At 43.6% G+C, this 25,893-nt stretch overlaps 1 protein-coding gene across 3 annotated transcripts in view; it reads right to left on the bottom strand.

Annotated features, from left to right (window-relative positions):
* Nucleotides 1–24,784, bottom strand: part of LOC147003432 (NACHT, LRR and PYD domains-containing protein 5-like) — a 36,689-nt gene extending 11,905 nt beyond the window's left edge. For 2 of the 3 annotated variants that reach the window (XM_085841006.1, XM_085841004.1), the window contains exons 1-10: nt 24,715–24,784; nt 24,029–24,106; nt 22,233–22,313; nt 21,545–21,622; nt 20,441–20,518; nt 17,119–17,166; nt 11,701–13,276; nt 9,018–9,188; nt 5,932–6,099; nt 3,127–3,297 (exon numbers count right to left, since the gene is read on the bottom strand). In XM_085841006.1, coding sequence (XP_085697132.1) covers nt 3,127–3,297; nt 5,932–6,099; nt 9,018–9,188; nt 11,701–13,276; nt 17,119–17,166; nt 20,441–20,518; nt 21,545–21,622; nt 22,233–22,313; nt 24,029–24,106; nt 24,715–24,784 — 2,519 coding nt within the window. The remainder of the gene's footprint in view (nt 1–3,126; nt 3,298–5,931; nt 6,100–9,017; nt 9,189–11,700; nt 13,277–17,118; nt 17,167–20,440; nt 20,519–21,544; nt 21,623–22,232; nt 22,314–24,028; nt 24,107–24,714) is intronic. The other variant, XM_085841005.1, reaches the window with a different exon arrangement.
* Between the last annotated feature and the right edge of the window lie 1,109 nt (nt 24,785–25,893).

Below are 25,893 nucleotides of genomic sequence, written 5' to 3' on the forward strand. Positions count from 1 at the left end.
CTACTCATAACAGTTAAACTATGAGCCGGGCGTGGTGGCGCACGCCTTTAATCCCAGCACTCGGGAGGCAGAGGCAGGCGGATTTCTGAGTTCGAGGCCAGCCTGGGCTACAGAGTGAGTTCCAGGACAGCCACGACTACACAGAGAAACCCTGTCTCAAAAAACCAAAAAAAAAAAACAAAAAAAAAACAGTTAAACTATGGAACCAACCAAAGTGTCCAGCAACAGAACAATTTATATGGAAAATGTATATACAGTTAATGGAATATTAATGGAATATTTTTCCAGCCTTCACAAGTACGATAGTTGCCATTTGTAGAGAAATGGAGGCAACAAGAGACAAGCATATTAAGGGAATCAAGCCAATTTCATTTGTGGTTCCTAGACTTAATTTTTTATTATTTAAAAATGTTTATGTGTATTTGTGCAAGTCTGTATGTATCTATCTGCATGTTATGTGAGTGGCCGAAGGGGGCGCTAAATTCTCTGGAGCTGGAGTTACAGGTGATTGTGAGATGACCGATGTGGGTATTCAGAACTCTGGAAGAGCATCAAGTGTTCATAACTGCTGAGCCATCTCTCCAGCCTCACACTTTTAAAAAGTGGATTTATTATGTGCCTGCATGGGGTACAGTGTGAGGGTGAGTACAGGAGTACATGAGCATGTACACGCACATGTGCACATAGAGAACAACTGAAAGGAGTCACTTTTCACTATGTGGGTTCAAGTACTAGGCTAAGATTGCCAAGACCTGGTACTGATCCCGCCAGCCAGCCCATGATTTTATGTGCACATACAATTGTATACATATAAACATCAGGAAAATAGAAAAGAATGTGTCCGGAGAATAAAAGGAGATAGTGGGTGGGCACATGGGTGAGAGAAAGGAGAATATCTGTGCATGAGTGTTATGTTAACATACAGGATGTGCATGTATAGGGGCTGGATGGATAGCTCAATGGTAAAGAGAGCTTGCTGTTCTTCCAAAGGGCTTGAGAGTTCAGTCCCCATAACCTATACTGAGTGGCTCACAACTACCTGTAACTCCAGCTCCTAAGGATCTTATGCCCTCTTCTGTCCTCCCCAAGTACTGCACTAACACACAGACACCCACAAAATAGAGATCTTAGTAAGAACACACAAAAACATTCATTGAAACGTTCTTTAACTACTGAGCCATCTCACTGGCCTAGGATTTCTTTGTTCCTGTCCATCTCACTGAATACCACTATGAATCTATGGGAGGAAACTCCTATGTGTGACAATAGATTATGTAAACTGTTTGATTACATATTTGAAGTAATTGACATATTTGCCAATGCGAAATCTATTTGATTACCTCATACTTAGCCATTCAAAGGAAAGCTGTCAGACTAGAAAACAAAGCTTTATAGACCCTTTCTCATAAGGCTGTGGCCAAACTAACCACTCCAACAAACCTGAATTCTTAAGATGGCCTGTTGCATGTACCTGTTATTCAGTATCACTAATAGTGAATAAAGAAATCAGCTGGATTGGTCCAATGTCCAGAAACCACGTTGACATTGTCATTTCTTCTGTTTCTGGCCTGTAAGATTTTTATTTATGTGTGTATGTGCATGCAGGTGCAGTGCCTACAGAGGTCAGAGGAGGGCACTGGAGCCCCTTGAAGCTGGAGTAACAGGTAGTTGTGAACCATCTAATATGGGTGCTTGGAATCCAATCCAGTGGCAAGTGCCTTTAAGTCAGAGCTATCTTTCCAGCCTTGCTTCTGGCCTCTAAAGGGCGACTTGTACTGTGTGTTTTCGGTGACGTTAATTAGAGCTATGACAGGTGCCAGCACACAGCTCTGAATGGTGACTGTGGATCAGAGTTTCTGTTTTGCCCATTGATAATAGTTCATCCATGAATGAGTGACTTAGCCTAAACTTGCCTCCTTGCTTACCAGTGAGACTAAAGATGGAGCCACTCCATAGCTGTTTGGAGAAGGCAGGCAAGCAGGCACTGATGAGAGCTGGTAAATCTCATTTCAATTTAAATGGTGGTTTCTACAATTATTACCTCTTCACTCTCCTCTCTGCACACAGGACAAATGGACAGTAACAACTGGCCCAAGTTTCCATGTGGAAGCATGTCTATAAAACAACATTCTTAGACTTGTCTCTTCTCTGTTGGCTCCTTTGTCTCCCCAGGTCAGAGTTATCTGGCATTCAAGATGATCCCTCTGTTAGGACCCCTCCTCCTCTTTTGGGCATGTGTAGTGTATGCATGTGTGTATATTTGTATGTCTGTGATTGCACATGTATGCGCAGGTGCAAATGTCTCTGCACGCATGCTTGAAGCCCAAGGTTGACATTGGGTATCTTCCTTGCTCAATCTCCATCTTTTCATCGAGGCAGGGTCTCTCTGACTGAACCCAAGGCTCATCAGTTTGTCTAGTCTGAGAAGCCAGATTGCGCTGGAGATCCCCTCTTCCTCCTCAGTGCTGTATGTAACCCACCAAGCCCATCTAGCATTTACAGGGCTTCTGGTGATCTGAACTCTAGTCCTCATGCTTGTACAGGGCTTCTTCAACAGTCATCTCCCCAAAACTTCTTTCTGGTTTGTGTTATGTGTAATAGAGAGGAAGGGGAAGAGCGAGGGAGGGGGAGAGAGAGAGAAGGCAAGAACTCATTGTGTAACCCAGGCTGACCTCAGACTTGCTATGATCCTTCTTTTTTAGCCTCCTGGGTTCTAGTCATATACAACTATACCCTGTTGGGTATTCTAACTATATAACTGTGCCAACCATGTACATGCTCTGCTTTGGGCTTGAACAACCAAGAAGAAAGTCATTGGTCACTGAACAAGTGGATAACTATAACTGTGGAGTCAAGTGTGAACTAACCCACTTGGCTCATATAGGTGTCACACTCTAAAAGAGCTTTGTTAAGACATAGGTCTTTGACTGATACCCACTAGGCTCCCTTTCAACAGAAGGGCTGCCATGATTGAGTGAATGGGGTTTCTTGTATGTCCCAACACCAGGACATTCCCATGAGGCCATAGCTACCATCCTCATTCTGGAGAAACACTCCCCAGCCCCACCCACCTCTGGGGCATCTCAGATGCAATAGAGTCATGGGATGAGAGGAAGGGAAACTCACATCAACTTTTGCAGTGGACACGTTGAGCTACTCAAGGCATTCCCAAGGGATATCATGCTTTTTACTCCTACTGTATTTTTGGCCAGGCTGAGACACTTTAGGCTGGAGGATGAAATAAGAAGCGTGGAGATCATCTCATAGCCAATGAGGGTTAACTCACAGGAATCCAACCTGAAGAGAGAGGCAGCACAAGATTATTTTCTTGTCCCTCTTTGGTAACCCTCTCTCTACTTAGCTCCTTAGGAAATGGAAGGGACTGCTCACACAAAGTTTTACTTCTCTCTTCCTTATAGCAGCTCGTCAACACTGTCAACCAGCACACCACACCCCCATAGATGCAATACGCCATCTATATTTGCCAAATGGAAAAGAAAAGCATGGGCTGGCAAGTTTTCAGTGGATAAAGGGGTCTCATCACACATACTGAAAACCTGAGTATGAACCAGGACCCAAGTGGTACAAGGAGAGAACACATTGCTCCGAGTTGTTCTCTAACCATACATGCTACATGTGTGTGTGCGCACACGCTCACACACACACACACACACACACACACATCTAATTTAAAAAATAAGCAAACCAAAGTGTCAGCTCCTTAACATGTCTTGATAGGGAACACTTCACAAGATGGCCTGTGTCAGCTCTCATTGAGAAAGTTCACCGTAGTTACATAACCATTCAAAAAAATGCCTGAGGTTACCTGTGACCTTCTTTTTGAGACAAGGCCTTGTGTTAGCCCAGGTTAGCCTCCATATTACTAAAAAGCTGAGGTTGATCCACTCCTTCTGCCCTTACCTCTGGAGCACTGGAATTATAGGTTTAAGCACTATGCTTGGATTTGTGCACCTATGGGGACTGAACCCTGTGCTTCTTGTATGCTCTATGATGAGCCTGTTACCAGCTGAGCCTTTCTACCCCTACCATTTTACCACCCTCCACTACTTTTTCTAAAAACAGGCTATCTAGCTAGACAAAGCAGGTTGACTTCAAACTTGCCATCCCCATGACTCAGCAACAACAGTGTTAGGTTACAGGTATATACTCGTTTTATATTTCTTAATGTATATGTGTGCACACACATGTGCCATAAAGGGCATGTGGTCAAAGGACAACTTTTAGGAGTTCCTGTTTTCTCTTTCTTCCCTCCCTACCCCCCCTCCCTCTCCATCATGGGGGGTCTGGGAATTAAACCCAGGTCATCAGGCTTGGTGGCAAAATCCTTTATCCCCTGGTCCTGTTTTAAGTGCTTACAAAACACTGAATTTTTATAAACATAGATGCAATATTTATACCATAAAAATTTGTTTGAAATGTTCAATTTGTTGGCATGTAGCCCATTCTTTTGTCCTGTCTCCCATCCCTACTATAGCATTGCCAAATCACTATGGCCCCCGCCTCCAGAACTTATCCATTTCTAACTCCCTAGAGCAGTGGTTTTCAACCTTCCTAATGCTGTGACCCTTTAATACAGTTTGTGTTGTGATGATCCCCAACCATAAAGTTATTTTGTCACTACTTCATAACTAAGTTTTCTACTATTATTGAATCACAATGTAAGTATCTGATACACAGGATAGCTGATAAATGAGCCCCAAAGGGTTCACTGTGGGACCGTGAACGGCAGTCTGGTTTCTGGTTGAACTAGGGTTGAAACCCCAGTGACCCCACAGGTGACCCCTCAGGGGATAACCATGGAAGAGACAATAGGCATTTTGGCACACTCCTGAACACCAGACCCCTGACATGAGGCTGCAGCTCTCCATAATAATTCTGCGGCCAGTCACATAAGGTCAACACCCCAAGCCACTCCACAGGTAGAGGACATGACCACAGACCACCTAGCCTCAAGACAGATCTCCATTTTGATGAGGCACTTAAAGGTCTGAAGAGCTTAGCTAATAAACTCCCCTTCCCAGACACTTCTCCCTGCAAAACATTTTACCTCAGGCCTGCCCTGAGAAAGTGGGGTACAGTTTTTATTCATTGCCACTCTCCACCATGACAATAAATGTCTTTAAAACATGGACTGTCTCTTTTCATTGGGATTCACTGTGAGAAGCAATGGAGCAGGCCTTCATCTAAAGAGCCAGCCACCAAGTCTCTTGCACAAAGCCTTTCAGTGCTCCCAGCCATGATTTCCACCAAGCCAAGCCCCCATTGAGCAAGCCAAGGACTCTCCTTCCCACAGGACTCAGCCAGAGCTCTCCCCTCTTTTCCTCTTTGGCCCTGGGCTAGATCCAGCCCATGGGTCCCCAACTCCATTCTCAGCTCTTCTGCAGCTCCCAGTGGTGTCTGGTTGCCCAAGAGTCTGAGAACCTAATGGCTCCAGCCTCTGTGCAGGCCTGGGGATTCCTGAGCCAGCTCCAGCAGTCCCTGAGACTTCAGACTATGCTCCCCCACCTTTGGAGTAGTGTCCAGCGTCTTCACATAGCCAACACCAGCCCAGCACTAGCAAGGGGTAAGCGTACTTCATAGCTGAACTGTATTAAAGGGTCACGGCATTAGGAAGGTTGAAAACCACTGCTCTAGGGAGTTAGAAATGGAGAAGTTCTGGAGGCGGGGGCCATAGTGATTTGGCAATGCAATAGTAGGGATGGGAGACAAAAGACTGGGCTACATGCCAACAAACTGAACATTTCAAACAGATTTAAGACTCTTGTCTCCCACTTCCACTAGTAGCCAGAGCCCTGGGGCAGAGTGGATGCAGGCCACCTTTTAACCCCCAGTTCACCACCCACAAGTTGCTGTATTTTTCAACTTCCTGGAAATCATTCCAAATTTCAAAGTAAAAAGTCACACACTCACCTCAGAGTCTCCAGGGAGCACTTTGGATGTTTCAGTGCTTCACAGGCTAACTTCATGTCATCATCCTTCATGGGAGTGTTCCCTAGATTGAGGTACTTTACGTTTTGATTGCTAAAAAGGAGCTGCCAGAGATATTTCAGGCCAGACACTACCTCTGCACTCTTAAACCTGCAGAAGTGGGAGGAGGTGAGAGAGAGAATGGTCATATTTAATTGTTCATTTAGTTATTAATCACATTTGATCAATAACACTCTTCTGTTTACCCATCTTGCCAGCTCTCAAAGCTGTAGCTCTTTGCATACCGTTTGTTTCTGAGACAGAGTTTCTGAGACGTAGCCTATACCGTGTGAAACTGTTACTCGAGTGCTGGGACTGCGTCCCTGTGTGAACACTCCTGCCAGTTAAGTTCGCCATTTCTGAGATGGGCTCTAATTTATCCTAAGCTGGTCTCGCACTCACTATGTAGCTGTGGATGATGCTGAACAGCTTTTTAACAATCTTAAAGGTTTTTGTGCGCATGTGTATTCGGTACCCATGGAGGCCTGCAGAGGGCAATAATAGCTCATCAGAGCTGGAGTTACAGGCTAGGAACCCAGCTCTGGTCTTCTGCAAGACGCTACTGACCTTGGACTTCAGGTCCACCTGCCAGCACTGCCCCAAGTGTTAGGATTATACGCTTGTGCCCTCATGTATAGTTTACGTGATTCTGGTGGTTGAAGTCTGCCTTACTGCATGCCAGACAAGAATTCTACTTACTAAGCCACTCCCCTCAGCTCTAATTGCCTTTAACTGTACAGCATCCCACAGTGTGCCAGAGGCCCCAGGAACAGGACATTAAGCAATCCTGTTTTTGGAGAGCTCTCTCCAGAGTGCTGGTTCTCACCTTTCCTAGTGCTGTGACCCTTTCATAATTCCTCAATGTTGTAGTGACCCCCAACCATAAAATTATTTTCATTGTTACTCATGGCTGCAATGTTACTATTGTTATGAACTGTAATGTAACTATCTGATATGCAGAGTACCTGATATGTGACCCTCATGAATGGGCCATTTGATCCCCAAAGGATCACAACCCACAGGTTGAGAACCATTTGTTTACAGGGATACCAGATAGCATCAAACACAAGACTTTGCTTCATTACTGGGCGTGGCCACACCTACCTGCTGTCCCCATTTTTGTTGTTTTGCCTTGTTGGTTTTTTTTTTTTTTTTTTTTTTTTTTGTCAACTTGATAAAGCTAGACTCTGGGGAGGATGGCACACCTGAAGGGCATTTTTGGTTAATTAATGATTCATGTATGAGGGACCAGAGCACTGTGGGCAGTGCCACCCCTGGACAGGTAGTCCTGTGTGTATAAAAAAAGCAGGCTGAGCATTCAATTGGGAGCAAGCCAGTTAAGTAGCATTCCTCCATGACTTCTGCAGTTTGTACTTTGACTTACCTCAAAGACACAATATGACCTGAGAGTTATGGAAGAAAACTTTCTCCCCATGTAGCTTTTAGTCATTGTCTCAGATGGGGTTTCTATTGCTGTGATAAAACTCCGTCACTGCAGCTTGTAGTCTATCATCTAGGGAAGTCAGGGCAGGAACCCAGTGTGCATTAGCAACTGAGAACTTGACCAGCCCCAAGCTGGATGCCATGTGGATTTTCCCTGGCTTGGGAGGACAAGTTAAAGAGTGAGCTTCTTAGCCGGGCGTGGTGGCGCATGCCTTTAATCCCAGCACTTGGGAGGCAGAGGCAGGCGGATTTCTGAGTTCGAGGCCAGCCTGGTCTACAAAGTGAGTGCCAGGACAGCCAGGGCTACACAGAGAAACCCTGTCTCGAAAAACCAAAAAAAAAAAAAAAAAAAAGAGTGAGCTTCTTGTCTAAAATAGAGCTGGGGATTTATCCTCCTTCCCCAAGATACCTGGCATCTGTAGCAGGCTCAGATTTGTATTAGTGTTACAGCGTGAGGCTGACTCTCAAGGGTAGTGTTTCTTACAACAGGTCAGATCCCATATCCTGAGGCAAACAGGCCATGTCCCTTCCTGTAGCTCTCACTGGGACAGAGGTAAATGGTCTATGCTGTGACTTGACAGCTCTCAATTGGGTTCTTCATGCTCCTTGTCACATATGCTAACTGAACTAAATCATGTGATGGGAAACTTCTTACTACTCCTAAAAACCAAACTTCTATGTTTTGGGGATTTGGTCCAGAGACTCCTCAGAGGGATTTGCCAAGATGTGTTAATGAAGGGATTGCCGTCCTTTGACGCAAGCCCAACATCCTTCTTGGGATGACTTGAGCATACTCTCTCATTAATGTGTATGTGTGTGCATGACTGACTGTACATGCACCACATACATGCCAGGGCCCATGGAGGTGGCAAGAGGAAACTGGATTCCCTGGAGCTGGAGTTAGAGAGGCTGTGAGCTACCATGTGGGTGCTGGGAACAGTGCCTGAGTCCTCTGCAAAAGCAGCTGATCCACTAACCACCTAGCTATCCCCTCTCACCCCTCTGCCTCCTCCTCTCTCTTAATAAAGCTGCTCTCCAGGGTTTAAAGGAAAATCTCTCCATTTTAAAGGCCTCATCATGTTTGGATCTCTCTCCATTGTATTGTTCCTGTAAACTCTGCTCTTCCTTCCATCGAACTGCCTCTTCTGAAGGGAATCACGTCAGCTTCTTCCCAGACTGACTGCTGTTACCCCTGTTGTATTTAACCATTAGCTGGTCACATATTTGTACAGTTTTAGAGTTATCAAAGAGTGATCAAGGAACAATATAAATCATATAACTTGAACAATTACCTCATGTTATATTATTGGCCCCAAAGTCCTCCTCTCCTGTTCTTCCTTTCTAACCAATTCCTACTTATATTTCAAAATCCACAGTAATGAAACTCGCCTCAAACCCATGTATCTCTTTTTAGAAGGTCTTTTGCTCAGCTCCCATTTCATGCTTCTGGAGACTTGGTTCATGCAAGAGATCTTTTATAGCATTTATCCTTTCAGAATAAATCTCCCCAGGGTTTACAGAAGAACCTTGCCTTGGCAGGATAAGCCCCGGCAAAGACTGCTTACCCCAGGCTGGGTAGCACTTACGTCAGCTCCTGTATTTTGCAGGACGGATTCCGCAGCTCGAGGCACAGTATCTTCATGGCCCATTGACTCAGGATGCTGTCACCCAAGTCCAGCTCCTTCAAGTTCCGGTGGTTGCCAAGCACAGAGCAGAAGTTTCCCCACCACTCCATGAGGAGGGGCTTACATTGTGTCCTGTGTCAGTGAGGGGAAGAAGTGAGAGAAAATATGATTGAACAGGTAGATTTGAACATGAGTGACTGCCACAGCAAGGCCAGCCACAGGAGGGAGACTAGACTGTAAGGGAGCACGGGACAGCTGAGGAAATAAAGCCAGCTCAGTGGAAACTACCTGGTACATGATCTACAGGATCAGCCCTACAGTCAGACTCCTTTGATACTTCAATATTCCCCGGGGATATGCTAGACCAATCAGAGGAGCCTTCAGTCCTTCCAGTCATCTGTTGACTTAAATTCTAGCTCACTAATGGTGAAATGGTATGGCTGTGTTGTATGGCACTAAAAAATGATTGTATTTTTAAAATTGTGTAACCGTGTGCATCTGTGCATGAGTCTGTGCATGTATGTGTCTGTATGTGTGTGTGTCTGTGTGTTGTCTTCATGTCTCTGTATCTCTATATATGTGTTCATGGAGGCCAGAGAAAGGCATCAAATCTCCCTGGAGTTGGAGTTATAGGCAACTATGAGCCACCCAAAGTGATGCTAGGAACCAAATCCACATCCTCTGGAAGAACAGTAAGTTCTCTTAACTACAGAGCCATCTCTTTAGCTTGGATTTTATTTTTTCTCTGGAGATATGATCATTCCATTTCCATCTTGGAGTAGATGTTACCACTTCCTGTTAGTTATGGCAACTACCTGGACAAAAACAGTACAGGAAAAGCCAAGTATATGGTAAAGGAAGTGTGTCTAATTTCTAGTAGTGGCAAGAGGAAGGTTACAGGACCCCTGACATGAGACTCCAACTCTGACTCCTTGTCCTCCCTCAGCTGCAAGTGATCTTGGAGGATGCTAGAATATACATGGAAGTGGATAATTGAAAACATGCCTCCATGACAGCTCCCATGAGGACATTATCTATGTGAGGTGGGACTTTGCTGTGAGGCCTGAGTACCTGAGATCAAACCCAGAGAACTCTGCGGTGGAAAGATCTATTACTGCTAGTTGTTCTCTGATCTCCACGCATGTCATGACATGCACACACCTGTGCACACACACAGAATAGACAGCAGACACACACACACACTAAAATGGAACCTTGTTTAAAAACAAAATTCTCCAGAAGTAGATAGTGGGATGGTCATGACACCTGAGACTGGGAGGAGGGGAAAGGAAACTCAAAGAGTCAATCAAAAGGAACAAACTTAGATCTGCACATTGTGTTTTAATTATTATATTGTGATTAATGATATTAACATGTTTCATATATACTTACAATTGCTAAGTGATCTTAAAACTTGAACATCGATCCTTTCTCTGTAACCAGCTTACAGAGATGAAGGTATTTTATTATTAAAAAAAATTAAATTTTGGGCTGGAGAGATGACTCAGCAATTAAGAGCACTGACTGCTCTTCTAGAGGTCCTGAATTCAGATCCCAGCAACCACATGGTGGCTCACAACCGTCTGTGATGGGATCTGATGCCCTCTTCATCTGGTGTGTCTGAAGACAGCTACAGTGTACTTGTATATAATAATTACATCCTAAAAATATTTAATATTATTTTTCATTTATGTGTATTGCAAGTCATGTGCCTAGGACTATGTGCATAAAATGCAGGTGCCTGTGGAGGCTAAAAGAAGGTGCTGGAGCTCCTGGACATGGAGTTGTAGGTAGTGAGACACTCCACTGGGTGGTGAGAACCAAAATCTAGATCTCTGGAACAGGAGTGCATGCTCATAATCACTGAGTCCTCTTCTGCCTACTTTTGTCTGTTAATCTGTCCATCATTCTGACTATCAGATTTTGGAAATGATGGGCGCCAAAGCTGCTGCCAATCTCTAGAAATTGCCTTTTAGAAGGGAAAGGCTGGAGCTTGGTGTCAGCCAGAGGATAACTTGTCCCCCTAGAAAGCAATTCCACACAGAGCAGCCCACCTTGCTAGAGAGACTGGAGTCCAGATGACATGGCAATGATGGGTAGGGCTCATGCACTTCGCTCAGAACTACTTAAGACATGCAAGTCCCTGAACTTGTAATGTCATGAAGTGACAAAAGATAGGCTATGGGGAGGGGAGTCAAGGTAGACCTATTGACCTTTGAACTCTGCCCCTCTTTCTACTGTGGCCTCATTAAATGATTCTATTCTGCATTATTAATTTGGCTGTTCTAATAGGCTTAGTGGTAGAACCTAGGTTGACACGTCTGTCACCCGAAGTTCTGGGATTGCAGGTATGTACCTAGTCTATGTGGTGCTAGGATTGAACCCCAGGCTTCATTCATGCTAGGCAACCACTCAACTGGCTGAAATATATCTACCAGCTGAGCTATATCCCCAGCATGGTACTCCGTTTTAAAAGGGCTTTTCCTCTAGATAATGGCAAACTAGACTCAGGTCAAGTCCCGTTAGTAAGGAGTCATCTTTTAAGTACCTTCTAGTATCCAAAATATTTCCAAAGGTCATGTCTAAGCATAGTAATATACAAAAATCACTAACTGGCTTTGGATAAAAATTATCTGATACTCACTCCTGGAGAGTAACAACAGGGCACAGCTCGAGAGTATTATCTACGGAGAGGAGGTCTCTGATATCCACCCGGATTGCCTTCAAGTTCTGACAGCGCTTGAGACAGTAGGAAGAGACCTTCAAGTCCATCTTCTGGTTAATCAGCAGCCACACTTCTTGGAAGCGGTTGAGAGCCCTGTGAACAAACTCTTCATCCTGAGACTCAAACAGACAATAGAAGGCATCCAGGGTGTCCATCGGGCTGGTGCCATTGACCTGCTGACCTATCAGAGAGACCCAGTGTTGGAGCTTCTGCTGAACAGTTGCAATCACGGGACATTCAAACAGAACCTCCAGAGTCTTCAAGATATCCTTGTTCATGAGGCCAAATAAGAAATGCTTCATCCCGAGGAGGTGAGTGTCATCGGTTCTCTTCACCTCCATGATGCTCCTTTGGTTTTCAATGAAGCAAAAATGCTGATTCCATTCCCCCAGCCCTTCTAAAACATAATATAAGGCAGCAAAGAAATCCTGCAGGCTGAGGTGGAAGAAACTATAACACTGCTCACTGTTGTGGCCAACCTGGAGAAGGATGTTCATGTGAAAGAGGGCCAAGATCTCAGACTCCTTTAGGCTATAGTTCTTCAGGTCATCATCATAGAACACCGACCTCATGGCCCACACTCCTTCAGCTGCCATCGTGCACAAACCCACTAGAGTAATTTGTTCTTCCTGACTGAGAGCGCTCTGGGAAGGCCTTCTCAAGGTGAGCTGGTGGAACACCCACGTGGCATACAAACCAGTGAGAGTCTGGCAGGGTAGGGTGCACCTCTTTCCCAGTTTCTTCTGTAGCTGTAGAGCCTCACACACCAGGGAGCACACAGAGGGGGCCTGGCATTGGTCAAACAGCTGGTGATTTTCTATCAGAGAATGGAAGACTTGCATTCTCTCACACTCATTGGAGATGTTCTCGAGGACCAGCTGAGATCTCCTTGATGCAGACAGTCCTTCAACCAGTATATAGAGGGGGGACACAACCATTGACTTGAGTTTTTGTAAGCCTGTGTTTCTGGTGGTAATGATGAGAAAGGACTGGGGTAGGAGGGCCTTCCTCAGGAGGCTGTACATCAGGATGTATATGGGCTGTTCATCCTTCCAGTTGCTGGATAGTGTCATATCATCATGTTGGAGGACAGAGTCCATATCATCCAAGCCATCTATGACAAACAAGAGTCTTTCTGGTTGGGACATGATCTTTGTCACTGGAGCCCAGGAGTCTGGCCACTCCTTAGCAATCAGCTGTGCCAAACTGCTCTTCTCTGTCCACTTTATTTCTCTAACAGAGAAGAAGATGACATACGACATTTTTTGGAAGAGTTTACCCTGTGCCCAGCCAAGAACAATACTTCTAGCCAAAGCTGACTTCCCAACTCCTGGTCTTCCATGTAGGATAATGGTGTGAGGCTGGAAGGTTTTCTGGTATGGTTTAAAAGCATCAGACAATAATTTCATCTCTGGGCTGTCATAGTGTAGATCCACACTTGTGTCGAACTTAGCTATCACATGGGCCTTGTAGTCTTGTAGGTAACCTCCATTATCTGAAGTCAGGTAAGAGGACATAAGAAAAACTGAACAAAGTCTTATTTTTAGTGAAACTGACATGTATATCTGCATCATGAGTATAATTAACAATGGCTTAAAACATCTCAAGACAGATGGGAGGAAATCTGAATGGATTTATCATAAAGAGATAGGGGAAGTTTAAGGTGATTAATATGCTAATTGCTTTTAATTGACCACAAATATATTTATAATGAATCAAAATATGTTGTACTGAATACATACAAATATGAGTTGACACACACTCTTTGGTTTTAAGTCAGATAGCTATATACAATGTTCTTGCTACTTCATTACCTGTTTTGAAAGAAGAGGTTCATAACTCAAGTTGGCCTCAACTTTGCTATGTAGACAACAATGGCTTTGAACTTCTGATCCTCCTGTCTATGTCCCAACTCCCAGGACTACAGGTGTGAACCACCATGCTTAGTTTTATGTTGCACTGAGGACTGAACCCCATGGCTTTATGCATGTTAGAAGACACTCCACCAACTTAGTCATATCCATAATTCAGTCTAGCTTCTTCTGAGCCATGTTTTTCTTATGAAATCCATGTAGACTGGGCTATCGTTGACTAGTAAGCTGTAGAGACTTGCCTTTCTCTCCATCCCATCTGTGACTATAAGTACACTGCCATCATACCCAACTCTTTATGTTACTCTGGGGTCCTAAACTCAGTCCTTCATGCATACAAGATCTTAATCTCTATTTGCTGAATTAGACCAATGCATTATCTTTATATTGAACATTAGCCATGCTAACATGTTTAGGTTTGCATAGAGTGTCAGAAGGCAGCCTGCAGTTGAACCTAAGACTACCTGGCTTTGCTCCCCCCCCCCCCACCTACAGACTTAATTATTACACCCATGCTCCAGACTGCCAAATAAATCCTTTCCTTTCCAACTTACTTTTTAGTTATGGTGTTTTAATGTAGCAATAAAAACCCTGATGACAGATATAAATTTCTTTAACAAGGTAGTTTTGAATTTCTTTAACAAGGTAGTTTTGAACAAGTGACATGACAATGATACTATTTGCACCACAGTGCCTGGCCCATAGTGAATGGCTCAAGATGCCATCAATATTTATATTTAATAGTATAGATTCCAGTCAGGCAGAGGTGGTGCACAACTGTAATTCTATCACTCAGGAGGTAGAGGCAGGTGGATCTCTGCAAGTTTCAGGTCAGCTTGGTCTACAAAACTGGTTCCAGGACAGAAACCCTGGTCTTGAAGCCTTACTCCTACAAAATAGCATGGATTCGAATTTAGAGGGCACTTCAAAATATCAGTTTTTCAACATGGATAAATACAGGCCCCATTTGCAGTCTAGACCAGTGGTTCTCGACCTTTCCAAAGCTGTGATTCTTTAATCATGTTGTAGTGATGCTCCAACCAGTTATTGCTACCTCAGAACTATACTTTTGCTACTCTTGTAAGGCACAATATAAACATCTGATATCTGATATGTGACCCCTGTGAAAGGGTTGTCTGACCCCCAAAGGGGTCGTGACCTACAGGCCTAGAGTCATGGCTCCCAGCATTGCCTCCCATCAGGCTCTTGAAGCAAAGTGGGATGCAGTTTGGACTCTTGTCCGAGGTGGTCAGATCCTCAGTTCTACTAAGCAAGTGTACAATGTAAATATCTCACCCAAGTCCTATCACTGCTTTTAATCACTGCCTCAGTGGACATCATATGCTTAGAGCTGGATTAACCACTAATGAAGAAAGAACAAGGGAAAATCCCACTAGTGGGGAAATAGAGAGCAGCTTGCTCATGCAATGCATTAGGGTTTCTAGGTCTTGTGAATATCATATGCCCCAGTACAGGGGAATGCCAGGGCCAGGAAGCAGGAGTGGGTGGGTTGGGGAGCACGGCAGGGGGAGGGTTTAAGGGGGCTTTGGGGATAGCATTTGAAATATAAAGAAAATAACTAATAAAAAATAAATTGAAAAAATTGTAGGTGTAGGGAGCATTTTCTATGAGTGTATGTATGCATGCATATGGTATGCATGTCTGGTGTCTGAAAAGGTCAGAGGTAGCCTCAAATTTCTAGGAACTGGAGTTATAGATGGTTGCAAGCTGCCCAATGAGTGCTATGGATTGCACCCCAGACCTCTACAAGAGCAGCAAGTACTCTAACCATGGTACTATCTCTCCAGCTCTACAATGGAATGTATTTACTTATTTTTCACTATGTAGACTTGAATGGCCTGGGACTTACACAGATCCACTTTCCTTTGCCTCGAGTGCTGTGATTAATAATAGAATATTGCAAGGCAACACAAGGAATGAAAAAATAATGATATTTACAATGGATTTTGTTTTTTCTGAGACAAGGTTTCTCCGTGTAGCTCTGGCTGTCCTGGAAGTTTCTCTGTAGACCAGGCTGGCCTCAAACTCACAGAGAGCAACCTGTCTCTACCTCCTGAGTGCCGAGATTGAAGGTGTGAGCCACTACCATCTGTCTATATTAATGGAATTCTATTTATTCAGTAAAACAAATGGAATTGGCAACTGCCATTAGGCAAAATGTGCCAGACTCAGAAAGACAAATAATGCTTGTTTTCTCCTCTATTTTGTTTATCAACACACACAAACATACATACCCCATAAAAGTAGAAAGATCTTGGAGAAAGGGAGAAGAAATCTTGAGTAGAGGAGAAAAGGAAAAAGAGGGTGACAATGCATGTGACATGAGAGCAGAAGGTGAGCTATGGGGTGGAGGGCAGAGGCTGGAAGTGGAAGATGACAAATTAGAAGAAACTACATAGGCGATGACACAGTGGGTCTGGGGAGGTTGCTCAGTGGATAGAGTCACTTGCCTTGGTGTTAAACCCCTAGCACCATATAAACTGGATGTGTTCTACATCCAGCCTGGTCTACAGAGTGAGTTCCAGGACTATACAGAGAAACCCTGTCTCAAAACAGCAACAACAACAAAACACACACACACACACACAACTGGAATTCTACCACTCAGGAGCTTTAATTGTTCAAGATCCTCCTCAACTACATAAAGAGTTTGAGGTCAGCCTAGAATACATGAGGTCCTGCCACTGCCTGAGGATCCATCATCAGTTACTGGTTGGTGGGGAAATGAGACTTTCTTCTGAGGTATATCCACTGGTAAGGTGCCCATGCCTCTGTAATTAACCTTTCTCCCATGCTCGTGTAAGCAACTCAATTAACACATTGGGTGACCACAAATCAAAGCGGAGGTAGGAATAGCTGTACAAAAATATCAAAGGGAGGCCGGGCAGTGGTGGCACATGCCTTTAATCCCAGAACTTGGGAGGCAGAGGCAGGCAAATTTCTGAGTTCGAGGCCAGCCTGGTCTACAGAGTGAGTTCCAGGACCACAGAGTGAGTTCCACGACTATACAGAGAAACCCTGTCTCAAAACAGCAACAACAAAAATACCAAAGGGAAACTCGTTATATATAATCTATGGTAGTAAAACCACTAAGAAAAAGAACCAAATTCTCATTGTTCGCTAATTTGAAACCTAATAAAATCTCTAAATTTTATCAGTGTGGTTAACTACTCTCAGCTGTGTTAAGAACTAGTCAACCTTGGGCTTGGGCTTGTGTTGTCAGTTTGCTGGATTTATGGGTTATTTGAAATTTCCATAAGCTGAACCCCAACAGAAATTGCAGTGAGCCACATGGCTCTGTCTGTGAGGTTTATCCCCATGACTCACAGGGAAGGTTCAGGCAGAGACACTAGTGAAACCAGGACCCTACACTTCTATCTAAATTCCTTACATTGCTGTCACTGAGCCTCCCTATAGACTGACCACAAATAAGAATTTTAGTCACCTTCTTTATCTGCCTCTGTCACTTCATCTTCCTTAGATTGTAAGGTTTCTGGAAAAGGGAAGAAAAAACCCAACCAACATGATTTTGCTTCCTGTACAAAGCAAAGATACAATATTGTGAACTACCTCCATTCTTAGGGAACAGGGGATAGGGAGGAGAGCTATGAATTGCTCTCCTCTGTACATGATACAGCTGTTGGCCACATGAAAGCATGCAGCTAAAGCTATCTGTGCAAGATCAAGACACTTAAAAGTTGCACCAGAGAGGAAGTGTCAGCATTTGGAGTCACTTCTCTGTAGAAGCATGTCCTCTACTTGGCTGTCAAGGCTCTGTGTGTACATGCCAGTAGACAGGTCCGTGTGCATATTTCTGTGCACATGTATGGGCCAGAGTTTGACATTTTCATGTCTTTCCCAGTTACTCTCAAATCTTAATGTTTAAAGATGTCTTGAATCACCATGCTTGACCTCCAGCCGTACTACAGAGCAATTGTGATAAAAACTGCATGGTACTGGTACAACGAAAAACAGGTAGATCAATGGAATAGAATTGAAGACCCAGAAATGAACCCACACACCTATGGACACTTGATCTTTGACAAGGGAGCTAAAACCATCCAGTGAAAGAAAGACAGCATTTTCAACAAATGGTGCTGGCACAACTGGCGTTTATCATGTAGAAAAATGCGAATTGATCCATTCTTATCTCCTTGTACAAAGCTCAAGTCTAAGTGGATCAAAGACCTGCACATAAAACCAGAGACACTGAAACTTATAGAGGAGAAAGTGGGGAAAAGCCTCGAAGATATGGGCACAGGGGAAAAAAATTCCTGAACAGAACAGCAATGGCTTGTGCTGTACGATCAAGGATCGACAAATGGGACCTCACTGTCAATAAGACAAAAAGGCCACCAATAGATTAGGAAAGGATTTTTACCAATCCTAAATCTGATAGGGGCTAATATCCAATATATACAAAGAGATCAAAAAGCTCAACTCCAAAAATTTAAATAACCCCATTAAAAAATGGGGTACAGAGCTAAACAAAGAATTCTCAACTGAAGAATACCGAAGGACTGAGAAGCACCTGAAAAAATGTTCCACATCGTTAATCATCAGGGAAATGCAAATCAAAACAACCCTGATATTCAACCTCACACCTGTCAGAATGGCTAAGATAAAAAATTCAGGTGGCAGCAGATTCTGGCGAGGATGTGGAGAAAGAGGAATACTCCTCCATTGCTGGTGAGATTGCAAGCTGGTACAGCCACTCTGGAAATCATTCTGGCGGTTCCTCAGAAAATTGGACATAGTACTACCAGAAGATCCAGCAATTCCTCTCCTGGGCATATACCCAGAAGAAGTTCCAACTGGTAATAAGGACACATGCTCCACTATGTTCATAGCAGCCTTATTTATAATAGCCAGAAGCTGGGAAGAACCCAGATGTCCCTAAACAGAACAATGGATACAGAAAATGTGGTACATTTACACAATAGAGTACTACTCAACTATTAAAAACAATGAATTTATGAAATTCTTAGGCAAATAGATGTATCTGGAGGATATCATCCTGAGTGATGTAACCCAATCACAAAAGTCACTTGATATGCACTCACTGATAAGTGGATATTAGCCCAGAAACTTAGAATACCCAAGATACAATTTGCAAAACACATGAAACTCAAGAAGGAGGAAGACCAAAGTATGGATACTTCGTCCCTCCTTAGAATGGGGAACATAATACCTATGGAAGGAGTTACAGAGACAAAGTTTGGGGCTGAGATGAAAGGATGGACCATCCAGAGACTACCCCATCTATCCCATAATCAGCCACCAAACACAGACACTATTACATATGCCAGCAAGATTTTGATGAAAGGACTCTGAAATAACTGTCTCTTGTGGGGCTATGCCAGTGCCTGGCAAACACAGAAGTGGATTCCCACAGTCAGCTATTGGATGGAGCACAGGGACCCCAATGGAGGAGCTAGAGAAAGTACCCAAGGAGCTGAAGGGGTCTGCAACCCTATAGGTGGAACAACAATATGAACTAAACCAGTACCCACAGAGCTCGTGTCTCTAGCTGCATATGTATCAGAAGACGGCCTAGTCAGCCATCATTGGGAAAAGAGGCTCCTTGGTCTTGCAAACTTCATTTGCCCCAGTACAGGGCCAAGAAGTGGGAGTGGGTGGGTAGGGGAGCAGGTGGGGGGAGGGTATAGGGGACTTTCCGGATAGCATTTGAAATGTAAAGAAAGAGACTATCTAATAAAAAATTGAAAAAAAAAAAAAAGAAAGAACGCTTTGCCTGTATGTATGCCCTTGTAACCTGTGCCTGCTGAAACCACAAGAGGGCAGGATCCCCTGGAACTAGACTTACAGATATCAGTTGCCATGTGGAAGCTGAAAACTGAACCTGGATTCTCTAGAAAAGCAACCAAGTGATCTTACCCTCTGAGCTACCTCTCTGGTCTCCAATCTTAGTTTTGGAGAGTCTCACTAAACCTGGATCTCACCATGGTTTAATGGGCTGACCAGACATCACCAGGGGTCACCCTGTCTCTGCCTCCTTGGTAGTGGTATTATAGCCACATGCTCCTCCCACCAGAATATTTAGAGGATTGAACTTTGGTTCTAGTGCAGGAAACATTTCTTTAACTATTTTATTGTCTTTTCGAGATACAACCTTAGTAACGCCAATGTACCCAAACACAGATGCAATTTAATGCATCTGTGTTTGGGTACATTGTCAATATCAAGAGCCTCACTGATCATTATTCAAAAAGAAGTTGTCAAGGAGCTATTAAACTCATGATAGAATCAATGGAACCAAGAAATCCCTCACCTCCAACCTTGTAGACAAATATAAAGAGCCATATACCCTGAAATAAACATTAAAGCCAGTGGGGATAGTGGTAAGAGGATAGACACAGATAACAATCAACTGGGGCTGAAGCACTCAACATTACTATCTAGTAAATTTGAAAGGATTGTTTGTGCACATTGCTATGGATATGAGAGATAAACCTTAGGTTTCCCTCCTCAAAAAAAATTCACTATTAAAGACTTATTTTTAACTTGTAATTACATGTTTATGTGTGGGTATGTATCAGAGCCTTGTGCCAGCAGAGGACAGAGGTGTTGCATTTCTTGTACCCAGAGTTACACATAGTTCTGAGAATCTGATGAGGATGCTGGTAAGCAAACTCCAAACATGAATGCACATACGTAAGAATTCAAAGGACTAATCTTAAGATAAAAACCTACAGAGCATGTGGCTTTAACTGTGCCCATATTTACACCCCACCCTGTTGGCAAACCTGATGTCTGCTCTGGCTCTGATCCTTGGTCTTTCAGGATGGATTTACTGTCATCTTCTGAAGAAAACATTGTGCTTTCTGCAACAGAGAGGGAGAGTGAATAAGTCAGTCTAATTGTCACAGCTTGGTATGAGAATACTTCATGTCCCAATTACATAAAAGATTAAGACAAGTAAGTGCCTGCTCAGATTACGTTCCATGTAGTCTGTGATGTTGGGTCCTTTGCCTCACAAGTTCAGTAAAACAGTCGGCATAGGCAGGCAAAGATGCTCCTCCCATTTGCAACCTATAACACGCATTCTACACTAGTTCTTCTGAGTGCCTTAGGATAGGTGTGACTATGAGGTGCTGGGTTATAGACATTAAGGGTTATCCTTGGTTAGTCATCTCAATGCCTGCAAATTTCAGACCTGTGCTAGCAGCTTGCTATTAGAATGTAATGAGTTTGATAGTAAAACTTGTAATTATAGGTGTCTTCGGTTTTGTGTGTGCCAGTAGAGGACAGATGTGTGGGATTTCATGGAGCCTGAATTACATGTAGCTCTGAGAACCTGATGTGGATAACCAAACTCCAATCCTGCTTACACACATATTAAAATTCTGGGGTCTTCTCGTGAGGCTATGCCAGTGCCTGGCAAATACAGAAGTGGATGCTCACAGTCGTCTATTGGATGGAACACAGGGTCCCCAATGGAGGAGCTAGAGAGGTACCCAAGGAACTTAAGGTGTCTGTAACCCTTTAAGAGTAACAACAATATGAACTAACCAGTACCCCCTGAGCTCATGCCTCTAGCTGCATACGTAGCAGAAGATAGCCTAGTCGGCGTCATTGGGAGGAGAGACCCCTTGGTCTTGCAAATATTATATACCCCAGTACAGGAGAATGCCAGGGCCAGGAAGCAGTAGGTAGGTCGGGGAGCAGAGCGGGGGTGTGGGGGGGGGTATAGGGGACTTTCAGGATAGCCCTTGAAAAGTAAAGGAAGAAAATATCTAATAAAAGATTGTTTTTTTAAAAAAGAATTCTGGGGTCTAATTCCTCAGATCAAAACCAATAAAATGTTTATTTAAGTATACCCATCTGTACACCCAACCCAGCCTGCAAACCTGACGTCTGCTCCTGCTCTGATCCACTGTCTTTCAGGATTGCTTTACTGACATTTTCTGAAGGAGACATTGTGCTTTCTGCAACAGAGAAGGAGAGTAAATAAGTCAGTCTAATTGTCGCAGCTTGGTATGAGAATACTTCATGTCCAAACTACATAAAGGATTAAGACAAGTAAGTGCCTGCTCAGATTATGTTTCATGTAGTCTGTGATATTTGGTCCTTTGCCTCAAAAGTTCAGTAAAACAGTCGGCATAGGCAGGCAAAGATGCTCCTCCCATTTGCAACCTATAGCATGCATTCTACACTAGTTCTTCTGAGTGCCTTAGGATAGGTGTGACTATGAGGTGCTGGGTTGTAGGCATTAAGGGTTGTCCTTGGTTAGTCATCTCAATGCCTTCAAATTTCAGACCTGTGCTAGCAGCTTGCTATTAGAATGTAATGAGTTTGTTAGTAAAACTTGTAATTACAGGTGTCTTCGGTTTTGTGTGCGCCAGCAGAGGACAGATGTGTGGGATTTCGTGGAGCCTGAATTACTATATGTAGCTCTGAGAACCTGATGTGGGTAACCAAACTCCAATCCTGCATGGACACCCATTAGATTTCAGGGTTATAATTCCTCAGATCAAAGCCTATAAAACTTGTGGCTTTAAGTGTACGCATCTTTACACCCCTACCCAGCCTGCAAACCTGAAGTCTGTTCCACTTCTTCTGGTCCACTGTCTTTCAGGTTTGCTCTACCGTCATTTTCTGAAGGAGACATTGTGCTTTCTGCAACAGAGAGGAAGAGTTAATAAGTCAGTCAATCTAATTACTCGAGCTGTCTAATCTACAGAGGGATTTAAGGCAAGCCTCTACTTAGTTCATGCCCCTAGTTGTCTGTGATGTCAAGCCCTTTCCCTCAGAAGTACAAAAGCACCATTCTCAGAGACCATCCCGTGAGAAAACGAGCCCTTCACAATCTCCCTAATAGGCCAAATGGCCTCGTGCTAGGAGTTGGTTATCACTCACTCCTCCCTATTCCCTTCCTGGCACCAGAGGCTATAAAAGCTGAATTATAGTCCCCTCTCCCCTATCTCTTCCTGAACTCCCATGCAATCCAAGGACACGAGTTAAGCCTGAGCCTGGCCTGACACCCAAGGCTGTCAAGGAGGATCTATGTTCCAGAGATAAGATGCAGAGGACCTGCCGCCTGACTTTGGCTCTCATGTCAGCAGATTCCCACTTCTTTATTCTTTATAAAATTCCCCCTCGACCCCTCCCTATTCCCTGAGATGTATGCTTTAAGACAAGGCACCTCAGCCTAATAAATGAGACCTTGATAGGTACCCTTCTTGGTCTCCTGCCTCTCCTTCCCTTCCTCCCATTTCCTTCCAGGTTTGTGGTCCCCCTTGCACCCAGGAATAACTGAATCCCGCAGGACAGGATACAGCATCAGAGATAGGCAAAAAGATAGCCACCATTTGGAACAGAACACATGCACCCTGCACTAGTTTTCTGTGTGGCATAGCTTAGGTGACACAATGAGGTATTGGTCACAGGATTTAAGGGTTAGTTCATCTTCATTAGTCTACCTCAATGCCACCCAATTTCAGAACTGTGTACATACCTATTCGCTTAATACTTGTAATTAGAGCTGTCTTCAAGTTTGTGTGTGTCATGTGCGTGCACAGGTGTCAACCATGGTCTCTTTCCTCTGTAGGCACCTACTTGTTTTTTTTTTTTTAAATTTGTACATGTCTATGTGTGTATGCATGTGCCCTTTCAGGCCAGAAGAGGACAGCAAACTATGTGGAACCGTTTTTAAGGGAAGCTCTCAGCCATGTGAATGTGGGTTCCTTGAAGGAACATGACTTTGCTTCTTGTTCAAAGAAGAGATACCATTTTATCAGCTCCCCCACCCTTAGGGAACAGAGGATAGGAAGAAGAGCTGTGAACTGCTGTTCCCTGGACATAATACAGCTGTTGGGCACATGAAGACACTCAGCCATGGCTACCTTTTTCAATATCAAGACACTTAAAATTGAATCAGATTGGGTAGTGGCTCCTGAGGAAGTGTTAGCATTTTAACCCTTCCCGATATCTACCTCGACACTGTATAAGTATTCATGTACATATTTGTGTGGTATGCAATCAGTCTTAAGTGTGTGTGTGTGTGTGTGTGTAAATGTGGGTGCCAGAGATCAACCTTAGGCTTCTTTCCTCAGAAAATATCCACTACTAAAACAAAGACTTATTTTTAACTTGTAATTACATGTCTATGTGTCGTATGTATGAGCCATGTGCCAGCAGAGAACCGAGGTGTTGGATTTCTAGGGTCCGAGCACTTATATGTAGCTTTTAGAACTACTTGTGGGTGCTGGTAACCAAACTTCAAAACTGCATGCACATACATAAGAATTCAAAGGTCTAATTCTTCAGATAAAAATTTATAGAGCATGTGGCTTCATGTGTACCCATCTTTCCACCCGACCCTGCTGGCAAACCTGATGTCTGCTCCTGCTCTGGTCCTTGGTCTTTCTGGACTGATTTACTGTCATTTTCTGGAGAAGTCATTTTTCTTTCTGCAAGAGGGAGGAAGAGTGAATAAGTCAGTCTCATTGTCCTCTGCTTGGTATGAGAATGCTTCATGTCCAAACTACATAAAGGATTAAGGCAAGTAAGTGCCTGCTCTGATTATGTTCCATGTAGTCTGTGATATTTGGTCCTTTGCCTCAAAAGTTCAGTAAAACAGTCAGCATAGGCAGGCAAAGATGCTCCTCCCATTTGCAACCTATAACATGCATTCTACACTAATTCCTCTGAGTGCCTTAGGATAGGTGTGACTATGAGGTGCTGGGTTATAGGCATTAAGGGTTGTCCTTGGTTAGTCATCTCAAAGCCTTCAAATTTCAGACCTGTGCTAGCAGCTTGCTATTAGAATGTAATGAGTTTGTAAATAAAACTTGTAATTACAGGTGTCTTCGGTTTTGTGTGTGCCAGCAGAGGACAGATGTGTGGGATTTCGTGGAGCCTGAATTACATGTAGCTCTGAGAACCTGATGTGGGTAACCAAACTCCAATCCTGCATGGACACCCATTAGGATTCAGGGTAATAATTCCTCAGATCAAAGCCTATAAAACATGTGGCTTTAAGTGTACACATCTTTACACCCTCACCCAGCCTGCAAACCTGACTTCTGTTCCTCTTCCAATCCACGGTCTTTCAAGATTGCTTTACTGTCTTTTTCTTGAGGACCCATTGTGCTTTCTGCAACAGAGGAAGAGTTAATAAGTCAGTCAGTCTTATTACTCGAGCTGTCTAATCTACAGAGGGGTTTAAGGCAAGCCTCTGCTTATTTTATGCCTCTAGTTGTCTGTGATGTCAAGCCCTTTGCCTCTGAATTATAAAACCAGCAGAGATAGGCAGTCAAAGATGCCCACCATTTGGAACCTAAAAAGTGCATCCTGCACTAGCTTTCTGTGTGGCTTAGTAGGTGACACAATGAGGTGCTGGGTCACAGGCACAAAGGGTTAGTTCATCATCATTAGTCTATTTCAATGCCTTCAGCTGTGTACACAGCTATTCCCTTGATACTTGTGATTAGAGCGGTCTTCAACTTTGTGTGTGTTCATGTGGGTGCACAGGTGTCAACCATGTTCTTCTATAGACACCTACTTGGTTTTTTTAGGAAAAAAAATACGTTTTTTGTACATGTTTATGCATGTATGCATGTGCCCTTGCAGGCCAGAAGAAGACACCAAACTCTGTGGAACCATTTTTAAGCTCTGAGCCACGTGAATGTGGGTTCCTTGAAGGAACATGACTTTGCTTTTTGTTCAAAGATGAGATACCATTTTGTATCAAATCCCCCAACCTTTAAGGAACAGAGGATCAGAAGGAGATCTGAACTGTTGTTCTCTGGACATGATAAAGCTGTTGGGCAAATGAAGCCATGCAGCTTTCGACACCTATGCTACATCAAGACACTTAAAATTGCATCAGAGATTGGGTAGGGGTTCCTGAGGATCTGTTAGCAGTTGGAGTCACTTTTCTGTGGGAGCTCATCATCTCCTTGGTTGTCAGAGCTCTCTCTTTGGAGACATGCAAGTGTGCAAGTCCATATGCACATTTGTGTGCACATACATGGACCAGAGTTTGACTTCATGTCTTTCTCAGATACTCTCAATCTTTATGTTTAAATATTTATCTTTACTTAACAATGCTTTGCCTACCTATAGAGTGGGAAAAATTCTTCACAAACCCCTTATCTGATAGAAGACTAATATCCAAAATATATTTAAAAAAAACACTCAAGAAGCTAACCACCAAAAAAACCTAATCAACATGATCAAAATATGGATTACAGAA

The sequence above is a fragment of the Mus caroli genome, unplaced genomic scaffold, assembly GCF_978045245.1.
Source record: "Mus caroli unplaced genomic scaffold, Mus_caroli_1 scaffold_8, whole genome shotgun sequence".
Lineage (NCBI taxonomy): Eukaryota > Metazoa > Chordata > Mammalia > Rodentia > Muridae > Mus > Mus caroli.